Source organism: Lampetra fluviatilis, chromosome 33 (assembly GCF_964198595.1).
Source record: "Lampetra fluviatilis chromosome 33, kcLamFluv1.1, whole genome shotgun sequence".
NCBI classification, from domain to species: domain Eukaryota; kingdom Metazoa; phylum Chordata; class Hyperoartia; order Petromyzontiformes; family Petromyzontidae; genus Lampetra; species Lampetra fluviatilis.
The window spans coordinates 10,894,443-10,920,935 of record NC_136307.1 but is presented as its reverse complement, the minus strand read 5'-3'; the positions used below and the strand labels follow the sequence as shown (position 1 = coordinate 10,920,935).

The window sequence follows — 26,493 nt, the reverse complement described above, 5'->3', positions numbered from 1 at the left end:
ACTGCGAGTCCTTGTTGCTTACTTCACGTTCATAATAATAATGTCGTTAAATTATTAAAAAGAGCCTTTCAAGATGGCCATGCATTGTGCCGTTCGACAAATTCCGATTTCGCGAGTGTTTTGTTCGTGGGAGGAAACCAGAGTCCATTAAAAAAACGCCAGGCACGAGAGGATAGCACTCAAAGGTCCACATAGTTTGGTTTATGAAACATGCGCTCTACCACTACCTCCTGGCCACATTTTTAGCCCAGTTGTGCTTGGCATTTTGAAAGTTTCACAGATGAACACGTTTCACCAATTCCTCGTGTGGACATTTCTAACGAGTTTCATCTGGCTATTATGTGCATGATTTTACTGTCCGCTGCTGGAGGATGAGGCTGATGGGGGGGGGGGGCTGCCAAAAGATTGTTGGGATGGCCCAGGGCAAAAAGCCAGATCGAGGCCCCCTCGGATCTGAGGCTCGGGGGGACACACTGCCCCGTTGGCCTCTCCACGGTGCCCGAGGCCAGAGCCTGTTCAACGTTCAGACGTTCACTGCAAACGCCGAGCCGACTCGTCAGACTCCGCTCAGCGGTGAAGAACACACGGAGAGCGCGCAGGCAGCACATCGGCAGCCCTGCCACGCAGAGCCAAGAGGGAATTTCCACTTTTTTTAATTAAGAGATTCCAACCAAATTAAATTCTCTAACTGGAAAGGAAGAAATTCAATTTATTCAGACTCAATTCTGACAGCAACATTTATTTGGTAACTACTTTATTGCCGCGCATAGATTTATGATGGAAATACGATCAGATGGCAGTACAACGATTGCGTATGGATTCATACATCAATAATTTTTAAAAGAAACGTTTTTTCAAGCAAATAAATCTCGATTTAATTACCGTATAAAGACGCGCAGACGGCATCGCGGATAATATATTTTTGTAACACGTTGCACACAGACTCCGTGTAAAATGTCAAACACATCCGTAAATATCGGGCTGCTGCAAAAGTGACACGCGGAATGCTTCAAAATAAAAGTTGGATGAAATTGACCGCAATTATGGAAATGTTTCTAATTACGTGATTCACACCTCCAGTTTCTGCCGCGGCTCACATTCGCTGACATCTGTCACCACACGTGCCAGACCGTGTAATGAAAATACGGCGGCATTTATTTTTCTCTCTCTCTCTCTCGGTCCCAATAAAAAGGCGTGACAGTCACCCCCCCCGATTTCACCGGCGACGAGCCCGAAGCGACCTCGCGAGCGCGATGGCTTTCAAAAGGAGAAAGTTCCGGTCCAGGCGGACAGGATTAATGAGATTCTTCTGACACCCCGAGGTCTTCCTGCTTCGTACATAGTGTTTTTCGCACGCCGAGTCGCAACGAGACGCGCGAAGACGGCATCCCATCTCCAATCTCCAGTTAGCACGGTTTGGCTACGTACGGTGGGAAAGAAGTTCCACGTATGTCGAGACATACACCTGTGTTTGCGCGTTTGGACGTGACGTATTGGCGAAGACGCGGTGAAATCCCTCGACCGCAATTAACTCGTGCTCTACTTCCACCGTGCTCATTTTTCTTAAGAGTGCGTTTCCCCTTTACAAAACGGGGTGTGTGGTGTGTGTATATAGAAAACCAAGAGTTACACACCTCAAAGGATACTCGCTAAAGGTTCAATTTTTCTAGCTTAACGATGTGCTTAAACAACATGAGGCGTAGCAGCAACATTGCACAGTGGCTGGCTCTGTAAACAGTGAGAACAAAACACACGTCAAACACATTGTCTGTTGGATTATTTTTCACCAACCGTGCCCATGTAATTGCCCTCTCTAAATCGATGTAAAGGCTCACATTCCGAATGCTATCACTTGAGACTTATCACAGGGTGACACAACATACGTCTTGATATGGAAGGGGGAACTTTTTCCTTGACTGAACTATTTTTATTTTACCAGGTAAGGTCCACTGAGCTATATAGCTCTTGCTCAGGAGCGACCTGGCCACAGATGATAGCTCAACAAAGTGGCTTATCACGTGGACATTTATAGCAGCCCAATACTCTAAACGCGTGCTTCTAACTGTGGAGGGAAAAACCGGAGGGCCCGGAGAAAAATCCACACGACCACGGGAAGAACATGCAAACTCCAAATATACAGGCGTCAGGGTCCGGATCGAACCCACGACCGATATATCAGGCGAAGTAGTTCACATCTCGCCACCGTGGCAAGATGTTAGGGAAGTGGTTCCCGAACTCTCTGGGCCAGCAGACTGTCGCTGTCAACCATTGAAATGTATATCACGCACCATTCGTATGCTTTTCAACATTACACTTCTTATTCTACACGGTAGCGTCTGCTAGTCCCGAGGACCGCTTCACCACGGGTTTGCCGTCAACCAGTGGTCGTCCGCTGGCCACAGGTTGAGAAGCCGCCGCTTTAGAGGAACGGCCTAAGAGGGCCCAAGTCAGGAACCTGACCAGCATCACTGCGGCGAGCGAGCGCTCGAAGAGGCAGCGAACGCGAAACGACAGAGCGGGGGCTTCTCCCGTCAAACCTCTGCCACGCAGAGTGTGTCTCCCAAAACAAGCATCCCAATTGATCACGGTGGCGCGGCTTAATCTTGCCAATTACCACCAGAGCTGCCCGGCACGCGCGCGTTCAAATCGCTGACATAACACCCGCGTCTCGAGCCATTAATTTTCTGTTTAATTTGTTTTGTTCTTGTAGTTTAGTGCAATTTAAGCTGTTAAAAATGAAGATGCGAGATGCACACAAAGTGTTTGTCTAGTGAAGAGGAGCAAATATATAATTAAACTTTATTAAGGTGATTTATTTTCCATTCAAATCTCCCATAAATTAGTTACGCTTGATATACTGAAAACTAAAAAATGCCCCCATGCTGAATCACTGGCAGAAAGTCCACACTCGACAAAGATTCCAGTTTGACTGCGCACCTCCTGTGATCCGACATCACACCGGCAGTGCACGCGTCGTAACTTTGGAGTTGTCATCAATCCTGAGCTCTCGTTCTCAACTTTGCAGGACCTCCAACCTACACTTACGCAACATCTCCCACATGCGCCATCTACAACGCCCCGTCTGCCGCTGAACTTCTCATCCGAGCCTTCGTTCAATCCCAACTCGACTCCTGCAACTCTCTCCTCTTGGGCTTCCTCACAACAAACTTAATTTGGAGCTTTCGTGACTGCAGGAATTACTCTTTGGTTCTTTCGGTAAAGTCAACACCCACCTACCCAAGCACTCCAGATGATCTACAATGTTTCTGCCACAATAAACATTACCACATTCAACCCAATATCCTTATCCCTTCACCAGATCCCAATCCAGCCCTGGATAAATTACAAGATTGCGCTCACCGCACTTCTAAGATCCTCCCGTGGACCGGCGTCAGTCTCTCTGTGGAGGACGACGAAGATGGCGAGTGTGACCGTGAAATCGATACTGGATTGGATTGGGAAATGGATTGGCGTATTGGGCAGCGGGTGAGAAATCTGGCAGCGGCATTTTAGATCACGATAAACCTACTTAGGCCGGTCTCGGTGATCGCATTCGCAGATTGTGCACTCGTGAGTTTCTTCTCACAAGTACACAGCCCCTCGCCTCTCCACTTGCAATTTCCCCGACACCAAAGCACCAGTTTGAGAGTACAACCAGGTCGGGATTACATCGCCGACAAACCCAAACATCGTCGCCACCTCTAACCGGGACGTGGGGCGGGTGGCAGCAGCAGCAAGCGCTAGGCCCGCTCTTTCTATGGGGCAGGACGGGACGGGATGAAATATCAATCTTCACATCAAATCACTTTTGTAACCTTCCACACGCGGCACATTTTCAATTCCCGGAGAACGACTGAAATATTTTAATCTGCAGGAGTCCAAAAAAAAAAACCCCATTGAATGTAATGTTAAATTTCTATATGTTTTACTGCTCGAGTTAAAAGCAACAAAAAATGAATCAACGAGGGCGCAATATTTATTCACTTTCTCTGTAAGCGGAGCCGAGGGTCTGACGGGGCTGCTGCCTGTGCTCATGAAAGCAGGAGTTTGGAGAATTCTGCGGCTCTACCACGATGATAAAAGAGCCCCCACACGTTGAAAAGCTGCCCGCTGAGACGGAAACCGCGTGCAAGCGTTATCTTATCCTGTCGTGGCAACAGGAGGCTTCCGAGAACTGTAATGATACCGAATGACTTTGGTCTGGCGTTAGGCACCAAATCATTCAACTGGCTTTGGCACACCTTCCTATTAGTGCCGCAGAGATCCGCGGCAACACACAACGAAGGGAGGACGACACCTCGGATATTTACCCCAGCAGTGTCCATGTACTCGCACAACTCATTGAAATGGGAGGAACACAACAAAGACAATCAGACACTTGCTCACTTACTGAAATTACAGGACCACAACAAAGACCATCAAATGACAGGACCACTCACACTCACTCACTGAAACGACAGGGCCACACATGCACGATTACACACACCACGCCGTGCGGTGCAGCCCGGATTCCCGTGTGGTGCAGCCCGGATTCCCGTGTGTAACCGTAGCCCGGCACACGTGAGCGCTGCGAGTCTCTCCACAAAGTGACGATCCACTCAACGTGGCCTACTTTATAATTGGACATGACACTAGACAGCACACACCACGTGTGGTCCTAGTAGTGCCACGATGTGCAGGTTCACTGAATGACCTCAGTAGTGCTGCAACGTGCAGGCTTGACCATGGTCCCAGTAGTGCCACGATGTGAAGACTTCACCGTGTGACCTCAGTAGTGCTTTGCTGTGCAGACTTCACCGTGTGGCTTAAGTAGTGCCGCAATATGCAGACTTCACCGTTTGGCTACAGTAGTGCTGTGATGTGCAGACTTCACCATGTGACCTCAGTAGTGCTTTGCTGTGCAGACTTCACCGTTTGGCTACAGTAGTGCTGCGCCGTGCTCGGATCACATTTTCAAGGCCATGAAATAAAAGTTATTAAATGACTGACAAATACACAAATCAAAGGCCTAATGACGGGCAATGCATTCGAACAAGGCAAATAAACAACCCAACTAAACACTTTTTAAAAGCCACCATTAAAACAAAGCTGGAGAAATTGTTAGATGGAAGAACAACAATCTGAATGTATACGGTGGGAAAGGGATTAATCCGGAACGTTGCGACATTAACTCTCAAGTCAGACAGAAAGACGTCTCGCTCACACATCCCAGGCTGCCTTGCTTGGCACGAGGGGCATCGGGGCCACGGGGCATTTGGGTGGAACCTGCAGTGGCCTGCTGGTCCGCACCAGCCGCCCCCCCCCAGGGGCAGCCTTCGTCTCCACCACCCGGCTGGGAGGGGACGCTCGGGCCTGGCCACACGCCCGCGACCCCTTGGCATTGAACGATACGCTCTTGAGGATTCCGCCGCTGCCGCCCTCGGGTAGAGCCCGCGTCGTTCCGGCCCCGGACCTGAGATGAGGGCCGCGCTGGGCAGTCGCCGGCCTGGACGGGGTGGAGACGCTCCTGTGGAGAGGCACGTCCCGCACTGTGCTTCTTCCGTCGCGGTTTTCCGGGTTGCATCGCCCCTTACCGTGGTCGCTGGGAGAACTGCGAAGAGCCTGCCCGGACGTGGCCACGTACACCGCTTCTTTTTCATCACCTGCTTCGTGCTCCACATCGCTGTTTCCCGTAGTCCCCGTCACGGTCTGAACGTCAACGCCACGAGGGTTTGGTTGGTTTGATGGTGGCGAAGGTTCCTCGCACCTCACGCTCATTTTCATGGGGGCGCCCACAAACGAGGTGACCGTCATCCGTGGTGGCCGCCTGCGCCCCGTCTCATCGGCAAAGCCGGAAGGGCAGGCTTCCGCGGATGAGGCTTTGACGAGCCTCAAGGCAGGATTCTGAAGGCCGAATCCGACCATCTCAGCCGAGGATGAGCGGAACAGGGTGTCCACCGTTCTGCCCGCGGGACGACAACTCGACGCCCTGGAGGACGCTTTGATGGCATCTGCATCCCAACACCAGTCGGGTTCCGAGAGCAGACTTTCACGTGAAATTCCTTTTGCTGGCTTTCGTACTTCACTCGCGAGTCCCTGCTTACTCGTTTCTATAAGAGCAGCGGGTATAAGCCGACCGCCTGCACACTGCGAACCTTGGGTGTGTTTGTAGCCTGGAAACGTATCAAGTTTGAGAATCTCGCTGGGAGTTGAAATTGGATTTTTTTGCCCTTTTAAGTCGCAGGACCCACAGCCGCAAAACTGTGTAATTGCTGAACCATTGGCATTTGAGCAGCTGGGAGCAGGAAGACGCTTCTCCGACACCTCAGACACCGGCACGGCAAGGGAAAACGAACTTGAATCGCTATCGTGCTGCTGATAATTATCTTGGCCGACCGATTGATTTGCATCGCAGACTCTGTTAAGGCCGTCGTAAAAAGTTGTGCGGGGATTCGAAGCCGTGGGGCCGAGGCGGTCGTCTCCCGGCACGGGCCGATGAAGGTGCCCGCCGACGGCATTCTTTTCAAATGCGGTTTCAGCTTCGCTTGACATTTTAGACTCGGAGTTGCGAAAGTCACCGCCTGCCCTCGATGGATCGCCTCCTTTGCATTTGAAGGCCAGCGCGTGCAGCTCGTTTCCCGATTCAAAAAACGTTCCTTTGATCCCGACAGCGGTCGGGGCGACGCGGTCACCGCAGCACAACGAGCCGCCGCTCGGCTGCGCGCCGGAACAGGGGTCGGGGGTCAAGTTGGCGGAGAGCGCGGGGGAGGCGGCGGCGGCGGCAGCCACGGGGAGGGGCCCACGGTGGCTCTGCCGGTCGCTTATCCCGGGCGCGGTTGCGCTGGCCGCAGTTGCGGCGCAGACGGAGGGCGGACGGTGACCGCCGCCGCCTGGCGCGCGCGCGCACGTCGCCGAGCCTTGAGCCCCTCCGCTCCGCGCCATCAGTCCTGGTGCGCAGCGACAGCAACAACAAGGACGACAACAATAATGCAAACCGCCACTGCTGTGGATTCCGGGCCAGGCCTTGTAAAAAGGCATTCTATTCCCGGTACAGCTCGTCTGGGGTTGGGAGGCTACTAAATCCCACAGTAGATGCAGTCACGAAAACTTCAAATCTAGATTAGATGCAGTTTTGTGCACAAATGTAGCCCTTGCGTCAATCCACTGCTGGGTGAGGGCATACCCACGTTGAGCGGGTGGCGGGCGTTGTTTTTAGACGTGGGATCACAGAAGTACAATACAACATTGGGTTTTGTTGCACGGCCCTCTGACGCCCACCGTGTTCGCTCCGCACCAGCCTATAACAACCTCTTTGTATTCTGTGGTTGCCCGTCCCAGCACTGTTTCGGTTCATCCTTGCTTAGCTGCTGAGATCTGACAGCATTGGGAGCATTCTGGGTGATTTATCTACGTAGTGTTTTGCATTATAGAAATAAATGATAATACTGGCATTATTATAGTGTAGTTAGTTTGCAGTTTCAGTGTTATAAAACGCAGTCATTACGTGTTGTAAAAAACGCCAAAGCTTCGTATTACGGCAGTAATATTGAAAAAAAACATAGCCGCTAAACCAGACTGATCTTTAAACAATGAGCATACATTACAAATATAATAATGTGCCACTCAGAACGTTAAGATTAATTTGACAAGGAAAGGCATTTAAATTCTGGTGCCACAAGTTCGAGGAAGTTCAAAACTATGAGAAAGAGCTGAAATTCTTGTTCCGAGACATTTATTAGGCCGGAGCTGAATAAACAAAGACTGTATCCCTCGCGGCAATGTTCAATATCCAGGGCGAGAAAGAAAGAAAAAATAGAAATTGGACGTGGGTGAGAAAGTTGAGATAATTACCTGCACCCGTGGTTAAACAATGGTGCAGTGACATGAACAACTTCCAAAATCGGAAGAACAAGATTTCTGTAAAAAGTTACGTGCCTCGAGGGTTACAAAAAATATGTCAGATCGCAGGACCGTTACAGGAGACAATGACCTCTTTGACCGCTCCCAGCCTGCTACGTAGTCATGTGGCCCATGCGCTCCCCAAACGTTGCACAAAAAAGCTCGTAAATGTCACGGTGCTCGGCTAACGCCCCCCCCCCATCACCACACTTCCCGACGACCCGAATGCTAAAATCGCGACGTGCCATAGCGACGTTCACGCGAGCTTTACGTTGGCGAATGCAGGAGAAAAAGATATCTATTTTTTCCTCTGTATTTTTAAACCTTTGGGACCACATGAACCTTTCGTAAAAATTATTATGGTTTGGCATTTAGCCTCCCACTGGCCTGCAGACGGTAATGAATGTCTTGTTGGAGCAAACAGTTGGCTGTAATCTACTGCTGGGTAAAGTCACTTCTTTCAAAAAAGATATACAAAATTTGAACGGACCCTCACCGACGGCGAGCACACGGCCGTGGCGCACGACAATACTTAGTTAAATTTTGACGTAAAACTTTCGTGACTGCAGGAATTCATATTCTTTGGTTCTTTCGGTAAAGTCACGTAGAAGAAAAAAAAATAATAGTAAATAAAGTTAATACATTTTTATTATTATTCTTTTTTTATTCACTTTATTTTTTATTCTTATTTTTCTATCTATGTGACTTTACAGAAAGAACCAAAGAATACTACTTTGGTCAAAAAAACTATGTTACATTTTAATAATATTTTACAGATTCAATGGAGGGGGCCTGGTTGTGTGCGTAATGAATGAAAAAAATCCAGCATGGTAATATTTTTTGCGGTGCGTTTTGCACAAGTGTTTCCGGCGAGTTGGACAGGGGGGCAGCCTTATCTTGAAGCTGCCAGCAACGATGCTCGCCGGAAGGCAGCACCCAAAACCAATTATTGTGGAGATAATGGGAAATGCTTCACTGGCAGACGGCTGGCTTATGACCACAACAAAAACTGCATAAGATGTTGTTCCAGCAAACAGTCGCGTGTACGTTTTGCCAAAACGTAGAGCTAGGCATGCTGTTCCGGCAAACGGCACAATATTAGAAACGACCTGACCGACACTGATAACCTCCGAATAAGGCCGGCGCACTGCGTCAACACAAACTACAACCTACAAAAAAGCACGCTGTGCTGCAAGATTACGTTTTTTTTTGTCTTGTCTCCTGATACTGTGCCGCTGCTAGGGCTGCTTGCAACGGAGAAACGGGTTGAGGATGTGAGAGCACGACGGGGAATTAAATTGTAATTGTACTCTTACCTTCCTTTAATAATTCGCCGCGAATTGAAGGATGCAAATGGAACACAATTAGCATTATTTTTGCGTGTATCACTTCCAATTTGACGAAACGTTTAAAATAAACGAGCACGGCGCTGACACGGCAACATTTCTAATCTCGGGAGCTACCTGCGAGAAATGCAATTGTTATTTTTCGTGGGTGCATTGTAAGCTTAATCACGCATCACTGCTGCCACCATTTTGAACTGAATGGCATTAATAAGTGCGCTGCATTTTCCCCGGCGCTCCTCCGGGGGGAGGCCCAAAGCTCTGGCGCAGCTCGCAACGGAGCCGGCACAAGGAGGCAGCGCCGCACGCCCAGCACCACCCCCCCCTGTAGCAAATCCCCACCTAGCGACGCGCGCGGGGCACTGCAGCGGAATGGCGAAACCAGGCAGGGCGTCGGCGCAAACACGTGGTGGAACAGGCGACGACAGAACGCTTCGTTTCCAAAAATAATTTGCGACGGCTGTGACGCTACGGGCAGTAATTACGGATTTTTTAGTGCTGTCGATGTTGGCAAACTGTCAAAATGTCGATTATCGGTTTAATCAACCTAAACCGATCCGCATTGAGCAGCGTGGTTAAGTATGGTCTAACAAATCCCATGATCGCTGTGGTGTGGTGAGGCCTCCATCCAGCAGAGGACTAACAAAGAGATGTAAGTTTTACTGATATGTACGTACAAGGGATTGCGATGTGATCGTTTACATTTGAACGCGCATTGCAATTTTAATGTTAGCGCTTGAGCCAATCGGTTCGATCGTTAGTGAAATTGAACTTGATCCGATCGAGTTCACGACTTTTTGGAATTTAGAGTCGATTTCTAAACCGACAACCGAAAAAAATCAACAACCCTAGATGACGCTTTATTGGAACTAGACAGTTATCACGTTGATGAAAAAATAAAAGAGCTGACCTCAACAATCTTGGAACGTCATGAACCCACATCACGAACCTGCGTCACACGTACCTGCGGGGCCAGCCTCGACGGGAGGTTTGAAAGCGGGCGCCGGTTTCCTGCGCGGCGTTTGCGGGAAGATCCTGAGGGTGTCCATGCCGCCGTCGAGGCGAGGCTGATTGGCCAGGCGCCTCCCCACTTCCGCGCTGCTCTTCAGCGGGTAACAAGCGGCGCGCTGCTTGCGCCGACACGCCACCCAATGGTGACACCGACCGGTCAGTCTCCGCCCGACAGGATGTCACTTCCCCTCCTCTGAATTAACTCCGCACAGCCAACTACTTCCATTTCTTGAAGTCTAAGCTCTAGACTTAAGTCTCTTGTGAGCTCCCCCTCTGGTCATCCACACCACTGACTCCTTCTCACTGGGTCTAGGCTCGAGTATTTTTTGTCCTCCATTCGTGACTATCTGCTCACTCCCATCACTCATTCGTTCATTAGCAATCATCATCATTACATCACCTCCATCGCCTCACTCACCTCCCCCCACTCATGTATCTTCTCTAACTCACTATCATCACTGCTGCAAGCCTCCACAAGGAAGAGGAACCTCACCTCTTCAGAGCCAAAAGCCTTCAAGTGGCTCAGCATGACGCGCAGAGACTTGCGCGAGCCATCAGACGGCCCCGATGATGATGACGACAAGTGCATGGCTCTGGCTCCATCTCCGTCTCCAGGTCCAGATCCCGCTCTTGGCTTGGTCATCCGCAGCCTCAGCCTGGCTGACGTCCTGCTCGGGTGGGGTGCCGACAGGCCGAGAAGCTTCCGCGACCGCTTCCTCGTCATGAGTGCCGCCCCCTCGCCTCGCTGCGCGCACGGGGTGGTGGTGGTGGTGGCCTCGCCGGGCGGGACCGCGGCTGCATCTGACTCGAGCGATGGAGCGTCCGAGCCTCGCGTCGCTGCAACCAAGGGACGCAGGTGGACACCGCGCGAGAGGTCAACGGGGGGACGGCGAAAGCCGACAAGGGGTGCTCGTTGGCATCCGCGGATGTCGGCGGTTTGGCCATACCGTAACGGCTGGAGTCTCCGGCGCTCGGCTGCGACGGGTCGAGATGGCCTGAGCCACGCGGCGTCGAGTCCCACACCTCGTCTCCTCGTCTGGGGGAAGCAGCCGCAGGCGACACGTTATCGCGCTCGCACGTCGGAACGCAACTTACTCGTGCAAGAGCGGAAAATTGACCTCGAGCATTAAGGTGGTCAGCACGGAGTTGTCGGGCCAGGTATTTACAGTACTTTACAGTACGGGGGAGAAAAAATAAATCCGCTAAATCTGTCAGCGCGCAAACAGTCGAGAGAAGCCAGGGCCATATAATATAATAAATAAGTCGCTTGTAAATGGTCCCCACACTCCCGTCGTAACCGCCACGGAGGGGCCGCCTTACAGCAATCCATCAGGTTAAAGCGCAGACAGACGGATTTGTTTCAAAAAACCTTTAGCGTTCTGAGATTGAAGCGTGAAAATTGGCACAGCGATGTTCAAGGCCCATTGATTTTGCCCACAGTATGGTGATAATAAAAAATAATCGTTTTAGCTGTAGACACCTACGGATTGCGCAGTAAGGACACGTCGCTTGAGCAGCAACATCACTGACAGATTGGCCGTGACAACGTGAACGGCATATCCCACCCTCCTTCTCGCACCACCCCTTCGGCCCCACGCAATTGCTCGACGCTATTGTGGAATGTGCAGAGCCCCGCCGATGAGTTGAGGGATGCCACTGACACCGCTCGCGCCGTGTGCCCTCACCGCTTCTTGTCGGAGGAGCCGTGATTCGGGCTGACATCGGAGGATTTCCGCTTCTGTCTCCCCGTGAGAGGCGTCTGCGGACCCACGCGATCTGTAGCGACGCACGGTGGGGGGGGTGATGGGACGATAGTGGATGTGCGATTGTATCCCATCACCGATACGGCCACGGTGTACATATCCCGTGGCACAAACTGGCCTCTGCCTACTTTCTGAGTGTGTTTATCATTGCCGTGAGGCTTCCGGCTTCGGGACTTGAACATTTTCCATCGTAGACAGGCATCCACTTGCGGCTTAGTCTTCTTATTTTGTCAGGTTTGAAGGGTAAGCTCGGCTGGGTTTTTTTTTCTCTGGTTCAAGAGAGAGGTTGTTGCAGCTAGGGTTACGATGACTGCAAGTGACATTTCTACAGATGTCTTTTGGCATCCTCTCTTCAAGCAATCACACGTCAATCACAGCCCCATAGTCCAAGTGACAACTCAAACCTACAACGGCGTTCTGTGGAGTTAACCCAGTGCTTGCCGGGTGAATGGACACTATTGAAAAATGTCTTTGCCAAACTACCAACTCATATGTGACAAAAATGCGACACGCGTGTTTCACTTGTGTGCGCGGAAAAACAGCGGCCTCTGAATCCGTACCTTCTCCCTTAGGTGTGCCTACGGGCGTCTTGCTGATTTTCAGACGATTCAAAGCTCCGTAGACGACGTCTAAATGAGAAATCCGAGACACGGCAACGCGGCACACAACACCGATTTCAACGTTCGCAATCTGAGAGGTGGCCGCATGGATCAAGAGGTCACAGCGATGAGCTGCCACTGCTGGTATCCCAAGTCCAAATCACAGGCAGCCGTCTGTAATTAAGCCCAGGCTTTTGGAGTGTGTCAAGGCGATGGTCTCTGGCCAGTTACCAATGGACTGTACACAAAAAAAAACATCACGTTAAATTTATTTTTGCAGTTGATTTGGCAGAATTCCAGCCCTGGGGAAATAAACATATCGGTTTGAATTTCAAATATCATGACAGTTATGCTTATCAGTATGTCCAGTATAAATAAATATTCAGATTCTGAAAAGTGTCGCACCTAATATGTAAACCAGAAGTCACTCCAAAGGATCTCAGAGGTAGCTCTTTGGTATCTGCTTTCGTGGGCCATATGCTTAACAAGAAGGGTTACACTTCTCCGAGACCAAAATGGATCATTCATCATGGCACGATTCCAAAACCACAATCAGGATATGATTGGACACGGAGGACAAATCAAATACGTAAACAAAAATAACATTCACCAACGTAGATGTGACAGCTCTGGTTTTACATTTCTGGCTTTGAGGTTCCAAGAGACGAGGGTGATGAGAACACACTAGTGTGTGCGTTTGTGCATGTGGGGTTCACGGTGTGTGTGGGGAGCGGTAGTGCAGTGATTAGCGCGCTGCGATTCGAACCCGGCGACCCGAGTTCGATTCCCGCTCACGGACAACACCAGTGACGATTATCTGAACCGGTCATAGGCATCTCCTAGGTTGACTCAGCCTCAAACGAGTACCTGGTATGGTGTGTAAACATCGCCACTAGGGAGTGGCCAGCGTTGTGCTGGCCACGCACGCCCTCGTGTGCCGTTCCGGCCTTCATAGGTGCTCGCTAACAGCACTTGCTCCTACAGTCTGTTAAGGCTATTATACAGGGGAGGTGCTGTTACCGTTGAAGCTGCGGCGACGGTTCAACTTGAGCGAGCGCTGGTCTCCACGCCCGCCAGTGGATGGCGACTGGTCCTCGCTGCCCTTCCTGCCAAAGGCTGTCCCTGCAGCATCATCGTTATCTTCTTCCACCTCCTCCTCATCCGGCCACTGGCCTGGAGGGGTCAATCGCCAGAAGTGGTATCACACTGTGTTCTTAATACTAGATCATCAGATTACTTTCACAATTTGAAGTTGCAGTGTCTGAAGCCATTTCGCACTTTCCAGTAGGTCACACCAAAAACGGAACGCAGCGAAAATCCACAACACATTCATAAAAATCGTGCAAACGCTTGCATTAATGTAACACGCTTTCCCCATGTGTGTCGTCTTCTAAAGTATTAATAGGCAGAACACAAACTGATGTGTAGCTGTCAGGGCAATTATCATAAGAATATTTCCAAACATGCGTTTGCAATATTGGATAATACAGGAAAACCTCGCTGGACGCAGGGGTTACGTATTTCTAAATTGCCTTGTTGTGCAAAACTGCATTCGACAAATAATAGGCCACATGGGAAAAATAGCTAAGCATTCCTTGGTCCAAAATGATCACCCCTCCATCTTTGTTTAGCTAATTCGACAAGATTCCCGCCCTTGTTGTAATTAACAATGTCCAGTCTCTCTCCACACCTTGCGTGTACATTCTTTCAATGTGACCTGAACACAAAACCCCTGTCTGAATTACTCTTCCCACACTGCGGCATATGCCCAACACTCGCCCCCGACACTGAATTTCCAGCCCGATGCCTGCCCCTAACACTGTCACTGGAACGTTAAGGATTCACACACGTAGGAGTCCGTAAAACCAACGTATTCAATGAGTAACGGCAAGATGCTTGCGGCAATGTGTACGAACGTTTGCGTGTAGAGTATTTGTTACATTATCGCACGAAAAAACAAATGCAAAGAAACTTACACAGTAAATAAATCGTTCTCACAATCAATTCAGTCACGCCTTACTACCTTCCGACGGATGCAGCACTCTCACCTCTCGCAAGCCAATCTAACAAATATCTTCCTAACAATCCTAGCAACATATTCTTGGTTCTTTCGGTACAGTCACGAAAGCTTTAAATCGAAAAATCTTAGCAACGTCAAAATCCGTATAGTTGAAACCTCACCGCCGTTATTCCGCAATACAGACCGCGTTAAGTCACACCGTGCAAGCCGAAACATGCGTTAGATAAAACAACGTTCGGCGAGGTTTTTTTCCCTTCCGTTTGTGGTCTCAACATTTTTGGCTAACTATTATATTTAATAGGCTAAATCCCTCATAGCTACACGACTTTACACGGAAGTTCCGTTCACATTGGATCATCTTTACGAGAGTCATCCTGCCCCTCCCAGTTTACAGATGGCTGGACACCCAGAGCTAATGCATAAGCGCTTTCAACCTGAGCTGGAAATCGTTAATAAAACCATCACTGAAAGTTGCGAGCCACCAAGGAAGAGCAAAAATGAGTCACGCAAGTGGCGGGAATGTAGCAGTGCCCACTCCCCCCCCTTCCCCCCGTGCCACCAGTCGCTGCCGTGGGTCTTGGGGGGCTTCGTACCGATGCGAGGAGCATTGGTGATGAGCGTCTCCACGGTGAGCACCTGCAGCTGGAGCAGCTGTTGTGTGCCGGGCGTGAGGCTGGCCCCGCGCCCGCCGTGCATCAGCGTCGGGGTGAACACCACCGCCAGGTTCGACGCCGTCATCTTGTTATCCTCTGCTCTGAGCGCAAGACGGATTTCTTTTAATTAACGAAAGGGAAGGACCTCTTGCGGTGACGTGTGGCCTCCCTGCCAAAGGTTATTTCAAAGTCCTATTCGGCCTCCGGCAAGGCAAAAGTCCCCATCACTGTCCTAGACCAAATCCCCGAGCCATACCCGTTTGGGCCTTGAAGGACAATTAGCGTAGCCTCTGGAAATTAACACACATTTCCCCCCCCGCCCCCCCTCTGTATTTTAAAGCAAAAGTTGATGGCGTCTTGTTTTCTGAAGCATCTAATAATCCGGAGACCATGGTCATCGATAAAAATTTCCCACGGACCGTTCGGGCCCCTCACGGTAAAGCAAACGGTCACAGTCGCAGCCTCACCTCTCGGCCACGGCGTGCAGGAAGGTCATGATGAAGCGCAGGGCGTGGGCGGTGGCGGGGGGCATGAGCAGGCACAGCAGCAGCGTTGCCCTCGTGCGCTCCTCCGCCGTCGCCAGTTGCTGCGCTCGGCGCAGCGGTGAGTGCAGCTCGCGCGGCACTAGCGGCTCGGCCGCCTCACGCAGGTGCTGTTTGAGTAGCCCGGCGACGTCGTTCACCGTCGCGCCCGCCAGGCAGGCCTCGCCGCGCTCCAGCCGGGCCTGCGGTTAGCCGCGCAGAGACACGCGGGCAATTTGTTAAGCGACCGTGATCGGAGAAGCAAGGGCTGTTTAGCCAGCGGGCGCCCGCTACAAGGGCGAGTGTATTGTTTATTTTTTCGGTGTGGGTCAAATTGGGAATCTCCCTGTCTCTCCCCAGCACACGGAAAAATTTACGAATGTGACGTCACTGCAGTGGAATTGATGTAAAGTTCGCAAATGTGATATCACTTAATACTTGTCTGAGTGCTATCATGGCTTGGAAGATAACAATGTCAAGGATTTTGTGGCCAGCATCATGGCCACCTTTGTTTCTCCAGGGCTGATGGTAACGCAATGCACCAGGTACTCATTTCACAATTACGGATGAGGACCGATTTATGAATCTATATACATAAAAGGGAAATTTGTGAATATATGTGTCTGTCCAAAATGTTTAGCATACTTCCCAACATGCAACAAACTTGAAATTTGGTATGTGGGTAGCTTCCAGATTGTACACAATGCAAAAAGTATAAAAATAGACTTTTGTATTTTGGAGGGGGGGGGGGACGCAACAATGGATATATTTTGCACGGCAAGTGAGCGGTGACGTCACATCTGTGATGTCACCCACATGCGGCAGCGTTACACAGTGTCTGCTGACGTCACGCATCCCCCCACCAACCCTCCACGTAGGCCGTGTATTAATCCAAGACAAGACTCCAAGTCCTGGGCGAAGCCGGGTAGTAAAGCTTGTCACTTATAAATAACATCAATGGCTGGTACTTGAAACCAGGGACCAAAGTGCAGTGCACGAACGACTGTTTATCTGAGCACACAAAAAAATTCACACGCGGTTATACTGTTTGAGCAAGTACTGTTAGTGAACACCCATTAAGGCTGAAACAGTGAACAGAGGGGTGGTGCAGCTAACACAAAGCTAATTCGCCGTCTTTCTCCCAAATACTGAGGTCAACACATCACACCAGATTCACGTGTAAAGGGCAAGTCGACCTTGGGGGCTGCCCAGGGACAGGTTCTGACATCATTTCCATTCATGTCCATCGTTGCTGGGAATCAAACTCAGGTCAACGGGTTCAAAGCACAGTACCCTAAACAATGGCTCCACCACTCCCTACAAACAACAACAACCGCCATTCGCCACTAAGTGGCGGTGACGTCACCACGACGCTTATGCCAGGCCATGTGTACATTGAAAGGACGCACACACACGCAAGAACATTTACACAAGTTTTTCCCTCTCATCCATTTGCCCACTATAGTATTTCCCTCTGTGCCACGCAGCTTACTCGAGTCAACTTAACTCATACACGTCTGCATGGGTGGACAAGTCGACGTACGCACACTGAAGCAATCGGCACGTGGCATAAACGTCCCCCAGACATTGCCCCCCCCCGCCCTGCCCTAAACACGCCCGACCACAGGCCCCGTGTTTGCCTCCGCATGAGCACGGTTGAAGGACCTTGAGCTCTCGCATCCTGGACAATGATCCCGGCTTCCGGAAGATGCCCTCTGTGTCCAAGTGGTCTTGGAGATAGCGACAGGCTTCCAGGACAAACCTTGTAACATAAAAAACATGATGATCAGAGTTAGGACCTTATTAGCGCACGTACCTGCCCCGTTGTCGATCTACTGCTGGATGAGGGCCTAGCCGCTCCGTGCAGGTTGTGGGGATTGCCTCTACTTCACCACGCCGGTCCACGTAGGTCAGTGAAGGCGGGGAGTAGACTTCGGAGCACAGTACAGCACAATTACGTATTTTGCCGCACTGTCTTCTGCTGATAATGTGGCTCACTGATACCTGATTCATGTCACCCATCCAAGCGCTCATTCAGGCTCAACCCTACTTAGCTTCGAGGTCTGACGAGATTGGGCCCTTTCCAAGTAATTTGCTCATATAACGTTTAGTCTGCTGATCTGACGTATATTGATTAATCCAATTATAACGCTTTCTGTAAATTATGAGAAAGTATCAGACATAAAAGTATGTGGAGACGTGAAAAATAAGAGTAGTGATTTATATATTCAGAAACGTCACACCGAGTCCAAGGACTCTTTTTGAAAATAATGTCCTGCTAGATTTGATATTTTTATATTAAGATGTTTTCAGCCAATTTATGAGTGTTTATACAGAGAGGAAACCGCAGCACCCAGAGAAAACACATTCACGCGTGGAGGTAACACCTTATCCCCGACAAATGGAAAGAGATGAAGATTAGTCCACTTGCTGTACTGCCTTGTCCTGGCGGGCCATGGTATGGCACCTTTTTGACACCCACAGGCAGGGACTTTCACAACATTTGTGAGTCTCCAACCCTCGCTGCGACAGTGCTGGATTAGAGGCGTTGCCATTGTGACCAACGGATGCGTCCTACTATCATGCATCGCGTATCACGTGATGTAACAAAATTGCATGTTCAATTTGACTTAAGTCGGTGGTTTAAAACAAGCCTTTGCTCATTATACACGTAGCGCAGCGATGACACGTGACATACACGGCATGATGGGAGGACTGTTCCAGTGGTTACTATTGCACCGTTTGCTCTCTAGAAGTTATCCGTATTATTATTACTACTACGACTACTGCTCTTAAGCAAAAAAAAAAGGCTGTCTTGATCGTACCTTGGGACCAGCGATTCGGTAGTGGATGGTGAGCCCCCGTGAGAATAATCTTCTTTCTTCTACAACAAGGCAACGAAAATATAAAAAAAACATTAGTACTTGTAGACCAACTGGCCCAGAGCTTCGCACACCAACACTACCAATCCATCGCTTGCCAATGACTCTCCCTTAGCATACCGTATTTCTCAGTACAGTGGTAGGTGGCTGAAGTTGCCATTCTATTAGACTGTTGTTAGGGGCTTGTTGAGACTGAAGCTAAATGTATAGGTGCAGCCCTGCTATTTCTGGCTCACGTCACTGCTGACAGATGCGTCTCCCCTCGAAAGGGGTCCATCTCGAGCAGTGGTTCTTAACCTGCGGTGCACGCTGCACCCCCTGGGGTGTGAGATGCCCGATCTGGGGCTGCGAGACATGGCCAGATTTTTGTTAAAAGGTAAATCATCTAACCACAAAGTAAGCGCGGGGCATGTAAGTACAATTTACTTTGTTTCATAAATCCCTATGTATTTATTACCATGAAAAAATGTTTAATGATTGAGAGCCAAACGAGTGCAAGGCTGCAGCAAAGCTTAAGACCCACTGATTTAGAGGGCATTTTGGCCTGTTAGTTCACACTGACCAGGCGTGTTGGAGGAGGTGAAAGCACAGTGGAGAATGTGTTACAGGGATCGAGTCGAGAATAAGCATGCCGTGTGGGTCTGCCCAGACCTGTGAACTTATATAACAGGTCAGACAGTCTATTTGCTGACGGCTGCTTTGCCACATTGGCAGGAGGGAACAAGCACAGAATTCAACCTGTCACAACAAATCATCATAATAATAATAACCTGTTGTAACGCGACAAACTCAACACATTCGTCAATAACACAGTGGCCTTAAAAGGAAACGTATTGAATACGCGAAGTTTCGGACAATGGCCCTCTTTCAGAGCACACAATGTGACGTTCCGGACAATGGGTCTCCTTCAGAGCACACAATGTGCACACAACGTGCTCTGTGCACACAATGTGATCTGAAGAAGGGCCCATTTCCCGAAACGTCGCCTATTATACACGTTTCCCTTCGAGGCCACAGTGTTTTTTCAGGACGAAAAGTGTTGAGTTGTGACATTACGAGAGTGTCGTTGTGACAGGTCTTATTTCACTGAGCGTGCCACAGGGTTCGTCGTTACCTATCATCAAGAAGTTGTATACCCCTGAGGTCACCTCATCCTATCCATCCCCACCTCACCACCTCGCATAGCCTCCTCCCCTCTCCCACGACCATCATCGCCTCGCACTCGGATCTGATCATCTGTAACCTAGGGGCCGTCCATAAATGACGTCACGCGATTTTTGACCCCCTCACCCCCTTTCGTCACACGGCGTCACAAAAAGTCAGACCCCCCCCCCCCTCAAATATGACGTCACAAAGCTCTGCCCCCCCCCCCAAAATAAAACATGCTTCAAATCGCTTTAAACTATTGTCACTGTAGCGCGTATTTAATGTGGCGCTGCACTCCGATGTTGTAGGAGAAAGCATTTATTAAAAATTATATTTAATTAAGTAGAACGTGTTGTGTATATTTATTTAAAGTTGCGCATTTTTATGTGACGTCACATTTCTACCCCCCCCCCCCAGGTGGGTGACGTCATTTATGGACGGCCCCCTACTGCAGTCACCACCGCTCCCATATCACGTCACCATCTCGACCATAAACCTCCAACACCCGCTCCATCACTCCCTTACCTCATCACATCCTCCTCTTTCCTACCAACTCCTCACCTCCACCATCACCGCCATGTCTCTCCAACAACCTCCTCACAACCCGCATCAACATCCTCAAATCTCCCACCGCCCCTCACCTCTACCACCAACTCAACTCTCCAAACTCCTCCTCACCTCTACCACCACCTCATCATCTCCACCACCACCTCACCACCACCTCCACCTCACCACCTCCACCTCATCATCTCCTCCACCACCACCTCCTCACCTCCACCACCACCTCCTCACATCCACCACCACCTCCTCACCTCTACCACCACGTCACCAACTCCTCACCACCTCCACCACCTCCTCACCTCCCACCACCTCATCATCTCCACCACCACCTCCTCACCTCCACCACCACCTCTCCCACCACCTCCACCTCATCATCTCCACCACCACCTCCTCACCTCCACCACCACCTCACCTCCACCACCACCTCATCATCTCCTCCACCACCACCTCATCATCTCCTCCACCACCACCTCCTCACATCCACCACCACCACCTCCTCACCTCTACCACCACGTCACCACCTCCTCACCACCACCACCTCCTCACCTCTCCCACCTCCCCACCACCTCGTCACCTCTCCGCACTCACCTTCCCCGAGCGAGCCCGGGCTGGGCCCTTGGGCCTCCTGCCCGCCGCCGCCTCCACGCGGACCCCGAGGCTCCGCAGCTGCAGCCGCGCGGCCGCGCCGACGTTGCGGTCCAGCATAGCCGGGGGGGGGGGGCCTGCGTCTCCTGGTCTTCCTGTGTGAGGGGGGCCCTGTCCCCCTGTGTGAGGGGGGCCCTGTCTCTCTGTGTGAGGGGGGCCCTGTCTCCCTGTCCCCCGCTGTCCCCACTCAGCTGCGTCTCGTTGTCTCCGCCGCGTCCCCGCTCACAGTTCCTCTGTCGCGGGCGGCGGCCAAACGCACGCGGCCCATTGGGCAACGAAATTCAAACTCAGAGTGACGGAGACTGGGCGGGGACAGAGGGGAGAGGGCGGGGCCAGAGGGGAGAGAGGGCGGGGACAGGGCGGAGACAGGGAGACAGAGGCAGAGACAGCAGGGAGAGAGGCGGAGACAGGGAGACAGAGGCGGAGACAGCAGGGAGAGAGGCGGAGACAGGGAGACAGAGGCGGAGACAGCAGGGAGAGAGGCGGAGACAGGGAGACAGAGGCAGAGACAGCAGGGAGAGAGGCGGAGACAGGGAGACAGAGGCGGAGACAGCAGGGAGAGAGGCGGAGACAGGGAGACAGAGGCGGAGACAGCAGGGAGAGAGGCGGAGACAGGGAGACAGAGGCGGAGACAGCGGGGAGAGAGGCGGAGACAGGGAGACAGAGGCGGAGACAGCGGGGAGAGAGGCGGAGACAGGGGCGCAGACGGGGAGGAAGGGTCGGGGACAGGGAGACAGAGGCGGAGACAGCGGAGACATGCAGATTTAGACGGAGACATGGAGATAGGGACTGGGGCAGTGCAGAGACAGCGTGAAGACAGGAGAGGAGACAGGGGAGTATAACAAGTTAGAGAGACCAGTGACGGAGTGGGGACAGGGCGGAGACAAGTGAGACAAAGGCGGAGACAAGACGGCAGGAGAGGCAAGGAGGAGGAGAGAGGCGGAGACCAATGGAAACGACTTGGGATACGGGTGGAGACAGAGGGACACGCGATGAGACGAGGGATAGAGTGAGAGGCAAGGCCGTAGCCATGGAGTCAACATGGGGGGGGGGGGGGGACCAAATCTTCTTCCAGGGGGTCTGGAGGTCCCCGCCCCAGAAAAAAATAAATCTAAATTAGAAAACGAATTTCGTGCCATTTCCTGCCTAAAATATAAAAAAGTGCACTAACACATGGGATGCACTTTTTATTTATTTTTTACAACAATGTCTAACAATGTATTGTATTACATTGCTCTGTTTCTTCTTTTTTACCTTTTCATGTTTCATTGCATGCAATGGCAGAGATTAGGGATTAATAAAGTACAACCATAACCACAATAACAGGTCCCTGCGGGGTGGGCTGGTAGGAACGAATAACCAAAGAATATAAACAATGTATTATTACATTTGTTTAGCCAGGAAAGCCTCACTGAGTGTTAAGGATTTTGTAGGGTCCTGCCAAGTGTTTGCAGTAGGGGGCGATGTTGCTATACCGAATCGGACGATACGAAGGGAGAGTTTGAGGCCTAGTTCTAGGCTTTAGGCCTAGCTGTAGGCTTTAGGCTGCTGTGAGTTAATTTTTAATTTAAATGGTTTAATTATTAATGTAAAAGCTTTAAATGTAAATGTTTATATTTAAAAACATCAGGGAATGTAACATTGTTAAACATTAACTCCCTTTCACACACTCGGGGGTACGATACGAAGGGAGAGTTTGAGGCCTAGTTCTAGGCTTTAGGCCTAGCTGTAGGCTTTAGGCCGCTGTGAGTTAATTTGTAATTAAAATGTTTTAATTAAAAGCTATCTCAGGGAATTATAAGGGAATGTTACACTTGTTTAGCCAGGAAAACGTCACTGAGTCTAAAAGTTTTTGTAGGGTCCTGCCAAGTGTTTGCAGTAGGGGGCGATGTTGCTACACGTAATCGGACATCGGACGGACGGACGATATAATCTATTGTAGGTTGGTTCACTTCGTTCCTACCAGTATAAACAAAAATTACTTTTATAGCAATATGGGGGGGGGGCATTTTGAGCATATTTGAATATTGGGGGGGATGTGTGTCCCCCAATATATATTATAATTACGGCCTTGGAGTGAGACATGGAATAAGACGATGAGACACGGAAGACGAGATGGCAGACAGAGAGGACGTGGGCTGTAGAGACTGGGGAGGAGACAAGGGGAGGTAACAGTGGGACAGGGATGGAGACACTGGAGGGACATAGAGATTGAGTTTTTGGATTTAAAAAAAAATCCTTTAGAACTCAGAAACAGAATCTTTATTTATAACTGGAGGAATCCGATGAGCTATAAAGCATTTTTTTAACAGATGTTCAGTATGGACTAAAGTTAATTTTTGTCACCAACACTCGTACTGTCAAAATAAGGCACGAAAGAGTAATGGGGATTCTGGGAGGGTGCGGGGGGTGAAGAGTGAGTGGTGAGGGATGGAGAGTAATGGGGGAATCGAGTGGTGGGTAACTGACAGGCGTGAGCGGTGAGTGATGTGAAGCGAGTGGTGAGTGTTTATTTATTTTTGGTTCAAATGTTTTACCTGGATAATCCCATCTCGTTCGCAACGGTCACCTCTACGTACGCCCCCATGTCGCTGTGGGGAGTAATTGGTGGGTGAGTGAGAGGAAGCGAGTTTCTGGGTGAGTGAGAACGGACTGATTGAGAATGGATGCTTAAGCGGAGTGATGGGAATTGGAGTGTGTTGGCGAACAAGGGCCGAGGAGCGGTGGCGCAGCAGTTAGCGCGCTGCGCTACGAACCCGGCACCCGAGTTCGAATCCCGCTCACGGCCAACACCGGTGACGAATAGCCGAACCGGACCCTGGCCTCTCCCAAGTCGACTCAGCCTCAAATGGATACCTGGCACGGTGTGTAAACATCGCCACTCGGGAGACAAAGGCGACCGGGCGTGGTGCTGGCCACCCAAACCCTCGTGTGGCGTTCCGGCACCTTCATAGGTGCTCGCTAACAGCACTTGCCCCAACAGCCTGTTACAGGCTATACGAGGAATCATTCTCTCGCAAGGAAGAGGGCGTGTTGCTCCCCCTTGTGGATAACACGTGTACGATCATCCATCCTTGCTCAGAGATATAAATAGCGTGGCTCATGACGATAACAACCACGTTTTTGTTGTTGTAGTCTGCCTGGAACTTCCCACAGCTGGACAAAGGCCTCCCCCCATTTTCTCCCCTCCCATTAATCCCCTTCATTTGACTCGTACAGAGTTCCATAGACTCACACAGAGACATATAGACTCATAAAGAGATACATAGGCTCACGCAGAGAATCATGTACTCACAGAGAGACCCATATACTCACACAGAGAACAATGGCCTTACACGCATGCCCATAGTCTTTCTCATAGACCCAAAGACACAGATAACCATAGACTCACACGGAGACACATAAACTCACACGGAGACCCATAGTCTCGTATATAGACCACCAGACTCACACATGGAACCATAGAACCATACAGAGAAGCATAGATTCACAAAGAGACCCAAATACTCATACAGAGACCCATAGACTCACACAGATACCCAGAGAGTCATGTTGTTGCCGTCAGGCGGTGACTTCCCCATCAGCTGCTCGTGTCAAGCAGTGACCTCCGAACTCTGCGATGCCGTCTCGGTGTCGCCGTCTCTCCCGCTGCCTCTCCCACCGCTTCTCTCCCCTTCTCTCGCGGGTCTCCACTCTTGTTTTAACAGCAGCAGTCACCCCCCCACCCCCCCCGTGATTTTACTTAGGTCGTCATTACCCTCACGTTGGTGCCAACAGGCAATTATCGTTGATCACAGTGGCGCGTGTGGTGCACAGATCGAGAGCTCGACATCGGAGGGTAACTGGCTCAGCCACACGAATCACCTTGTACACCCGTAAATAATTACGGGACTCGCGTTGCCATTCATTACGAAGCGCTATAATCTCGCCACGCATCAGCAGCTGAAGATTCGGAGCGCAGCTCACGGTGATCAAAAGGCGAACGTGAACATAACTCACCGCGTGCGTCACGACCACTGCCTTATTGCGGGAAAATTTGACGTAGGCTAACGTTTCGGGCGATGGTCCGTCTGTAGTGCTTTGTTATATGCCTTCTGTTAACGTAGGAAATATTCGCTGATTAGTCTCAAGGGGAGGCATTTGCATGGATGTATTTTTGTTATGGATATAATTATGGGTTTGTTATAATGTAGTGCTTATGATGAACCGTGGTAAGTTATTTGTACAGATGATTATACACAGGGCTTATGATTTCAGCTGGAGCTGTCCGGGGCTGGGCTTCTGAAAATATTTCCCAACCCACCACCCTCCTCTATCGAGAGGTGGAGGCGAGGTCCAGGAGTAGTGGTTATTGGGTTTGAGTCCCCAAGGAAAATATTCAATGATAAATGAATCCCCGAATTAATGAATATTCACCACCACAACCATTATCATCATCATCCACCACTGCCGCTCCAGGAGTCCGCGTGTGTTACGGCACGAGACACGCGTGGTCATCTGAAGAGAGGGCAAAGTCGCGTTCACGTGACCTCCAGGGCCCCAAGTGGCTCCACGCCTCTTTCCGTTTCTGTGTGTGTCTCATTGTGCGCGTGTCTGTGTGTGTTTATGATATCGCGCGGAGTGGGTAGTATAGCGGTACGAACCCGGCGACCCGAGTTCGGTTCCCGCGATGTCAACTCGGCCTGAACTGAGCACCTACCTGGTGCGGTGTGTAAATATCAGCACTGTGTGTGCTGCGCCTTAATAGGTGTTCGCTAACAGCACTTGCCTCCATCAGACTTGAAGGCTACACGGGGGGGGGGGGGGGTATAATTGTCGCGTGTGTGTATCGTACCTCGTGGATCATCTCGACTCGTGAAGGGTCTCAGAGCCGAGCGCAGTTCACTCACGTGGGCGGTTTGAGTGAGCACTCGCCGCTGTTGTTGTCAGAATGCTTTTCATGACTAATTCATCCGCCGAGAAAGGGGCGCTCGCCCTTTGACGACAATTAGCCTATCTTCACGGGCAGTTCAGTCACGACACCCATCACCTCCCTACCCCCCATGAAGCGTCCTTCCGGCGAAGAGGTGGGGTGGCGGCGTGGCACGGAATGGGGCATTGAAGGGGTAGAGACACATGCCCTCCTCCTCGCCACACCACGACCGCCGGAAGACGCGCTTCCTGCCAGCTGCTCCGCGGTGCGTTGGGTCACGTGCGGCCGCTGGATCTGTCAACAGACTCAACAGCCGACAGCAACAAGTGGGAGAGGGAGGGGGTTGGCACATTCTTATATTAATAACTAGCATAAGTACCCGGCGTTGCCCGGGTGAAAAATATATTTCTTAATAACCTTACATATATACACACCCTCACCACTCACCACTCACCCTCACCATTCACCCTCACCACTCTCCCTCACCACTCTCCCTCACCACTCATCCTCACCAATCACACCCTCACCAATCACCACTCACCACTCACCCTCAACACTC

General features: G+C 50.7%; 1 protein-coding gene across 2 annotated transcripts; it reads right to left on the bottom strand.

The window, feature by feature from the left end:
• Positions 1 to 737: 737 nt before the first annotated feature.
• On the bottom strand, positions 738 to 23,615 carry LOC144944061 (uncharacterized). 2 transcript variants are annotated; one of them, XM_078872106.1, is made up of 13 exons: positions 23,560 to 23,615; positions 20,966 to 21,255; positions 18,614 to 18,672; positions 17,454 to 17,550; positions 15,735 to 15,991; positions 15,208 to 15,368; positions 13,615 to 13,767; positions 12,556 to 12,624; positions 11,918 to 12,008; positions 11,180 to 11,268; positions 10,726 to 11,069; positions 10,186 to 10,348; positions 738 to 6,926 (listed from the first exon to the last, which is right to left on the bottom strand). In XM_078872106.1, the coding sequence occupies exons 2-13, from the start codon at positions 21,080 to 21,082 to the stop codon at positions 5,200 to 5,202; spliced, it is 3,327 nt and encodes a 1,108-aa protein (XP_078728232.1). In that variant the 5' UTR covers positions 21,083 to 21,255; positions 23,560 to 23,615; the 3' UTR covers positions 738 to 5,199. The 2 variants fall into 2 exon arrangements, with proteins under 2 accessions (XP_078728232.1, XP_078728233.1); XM_078872107.1 differs by lacking the exon at positions 23,560 to 23,615 and having other exon boundaries at positions 20,966 to 22,079.
• Between the last annotated feature and the right edge of the window lie 2,878 nt (positions 23,616 to 26,493).

Bases quoted from the DNA above. Each gene is read 5' to 3' on its own strand.
- LOC144944061 (XM_078872106.1), bottom strand. From the start codon at position 21,082: ATGCTGGACCGCAACGTCGGCGCGGCCGCGCGGCTGCAGCTGCGGAGC. The intron at 15,992-17,453 runs GTCCTTCAACCG...GGCTAACCGCAG, and splicing joins CCAGGATGCGAGAGCTCAAG to GCCCGGCTGGAGCGCGGCGA. The intron at 11,070-11,179 runs GTATGGCCAAAC...CCTTGGTTGCAG, and splicing joins CGGAGACTCCAGCCGTTACG to CGACGCGAGGCTCGGACGCT.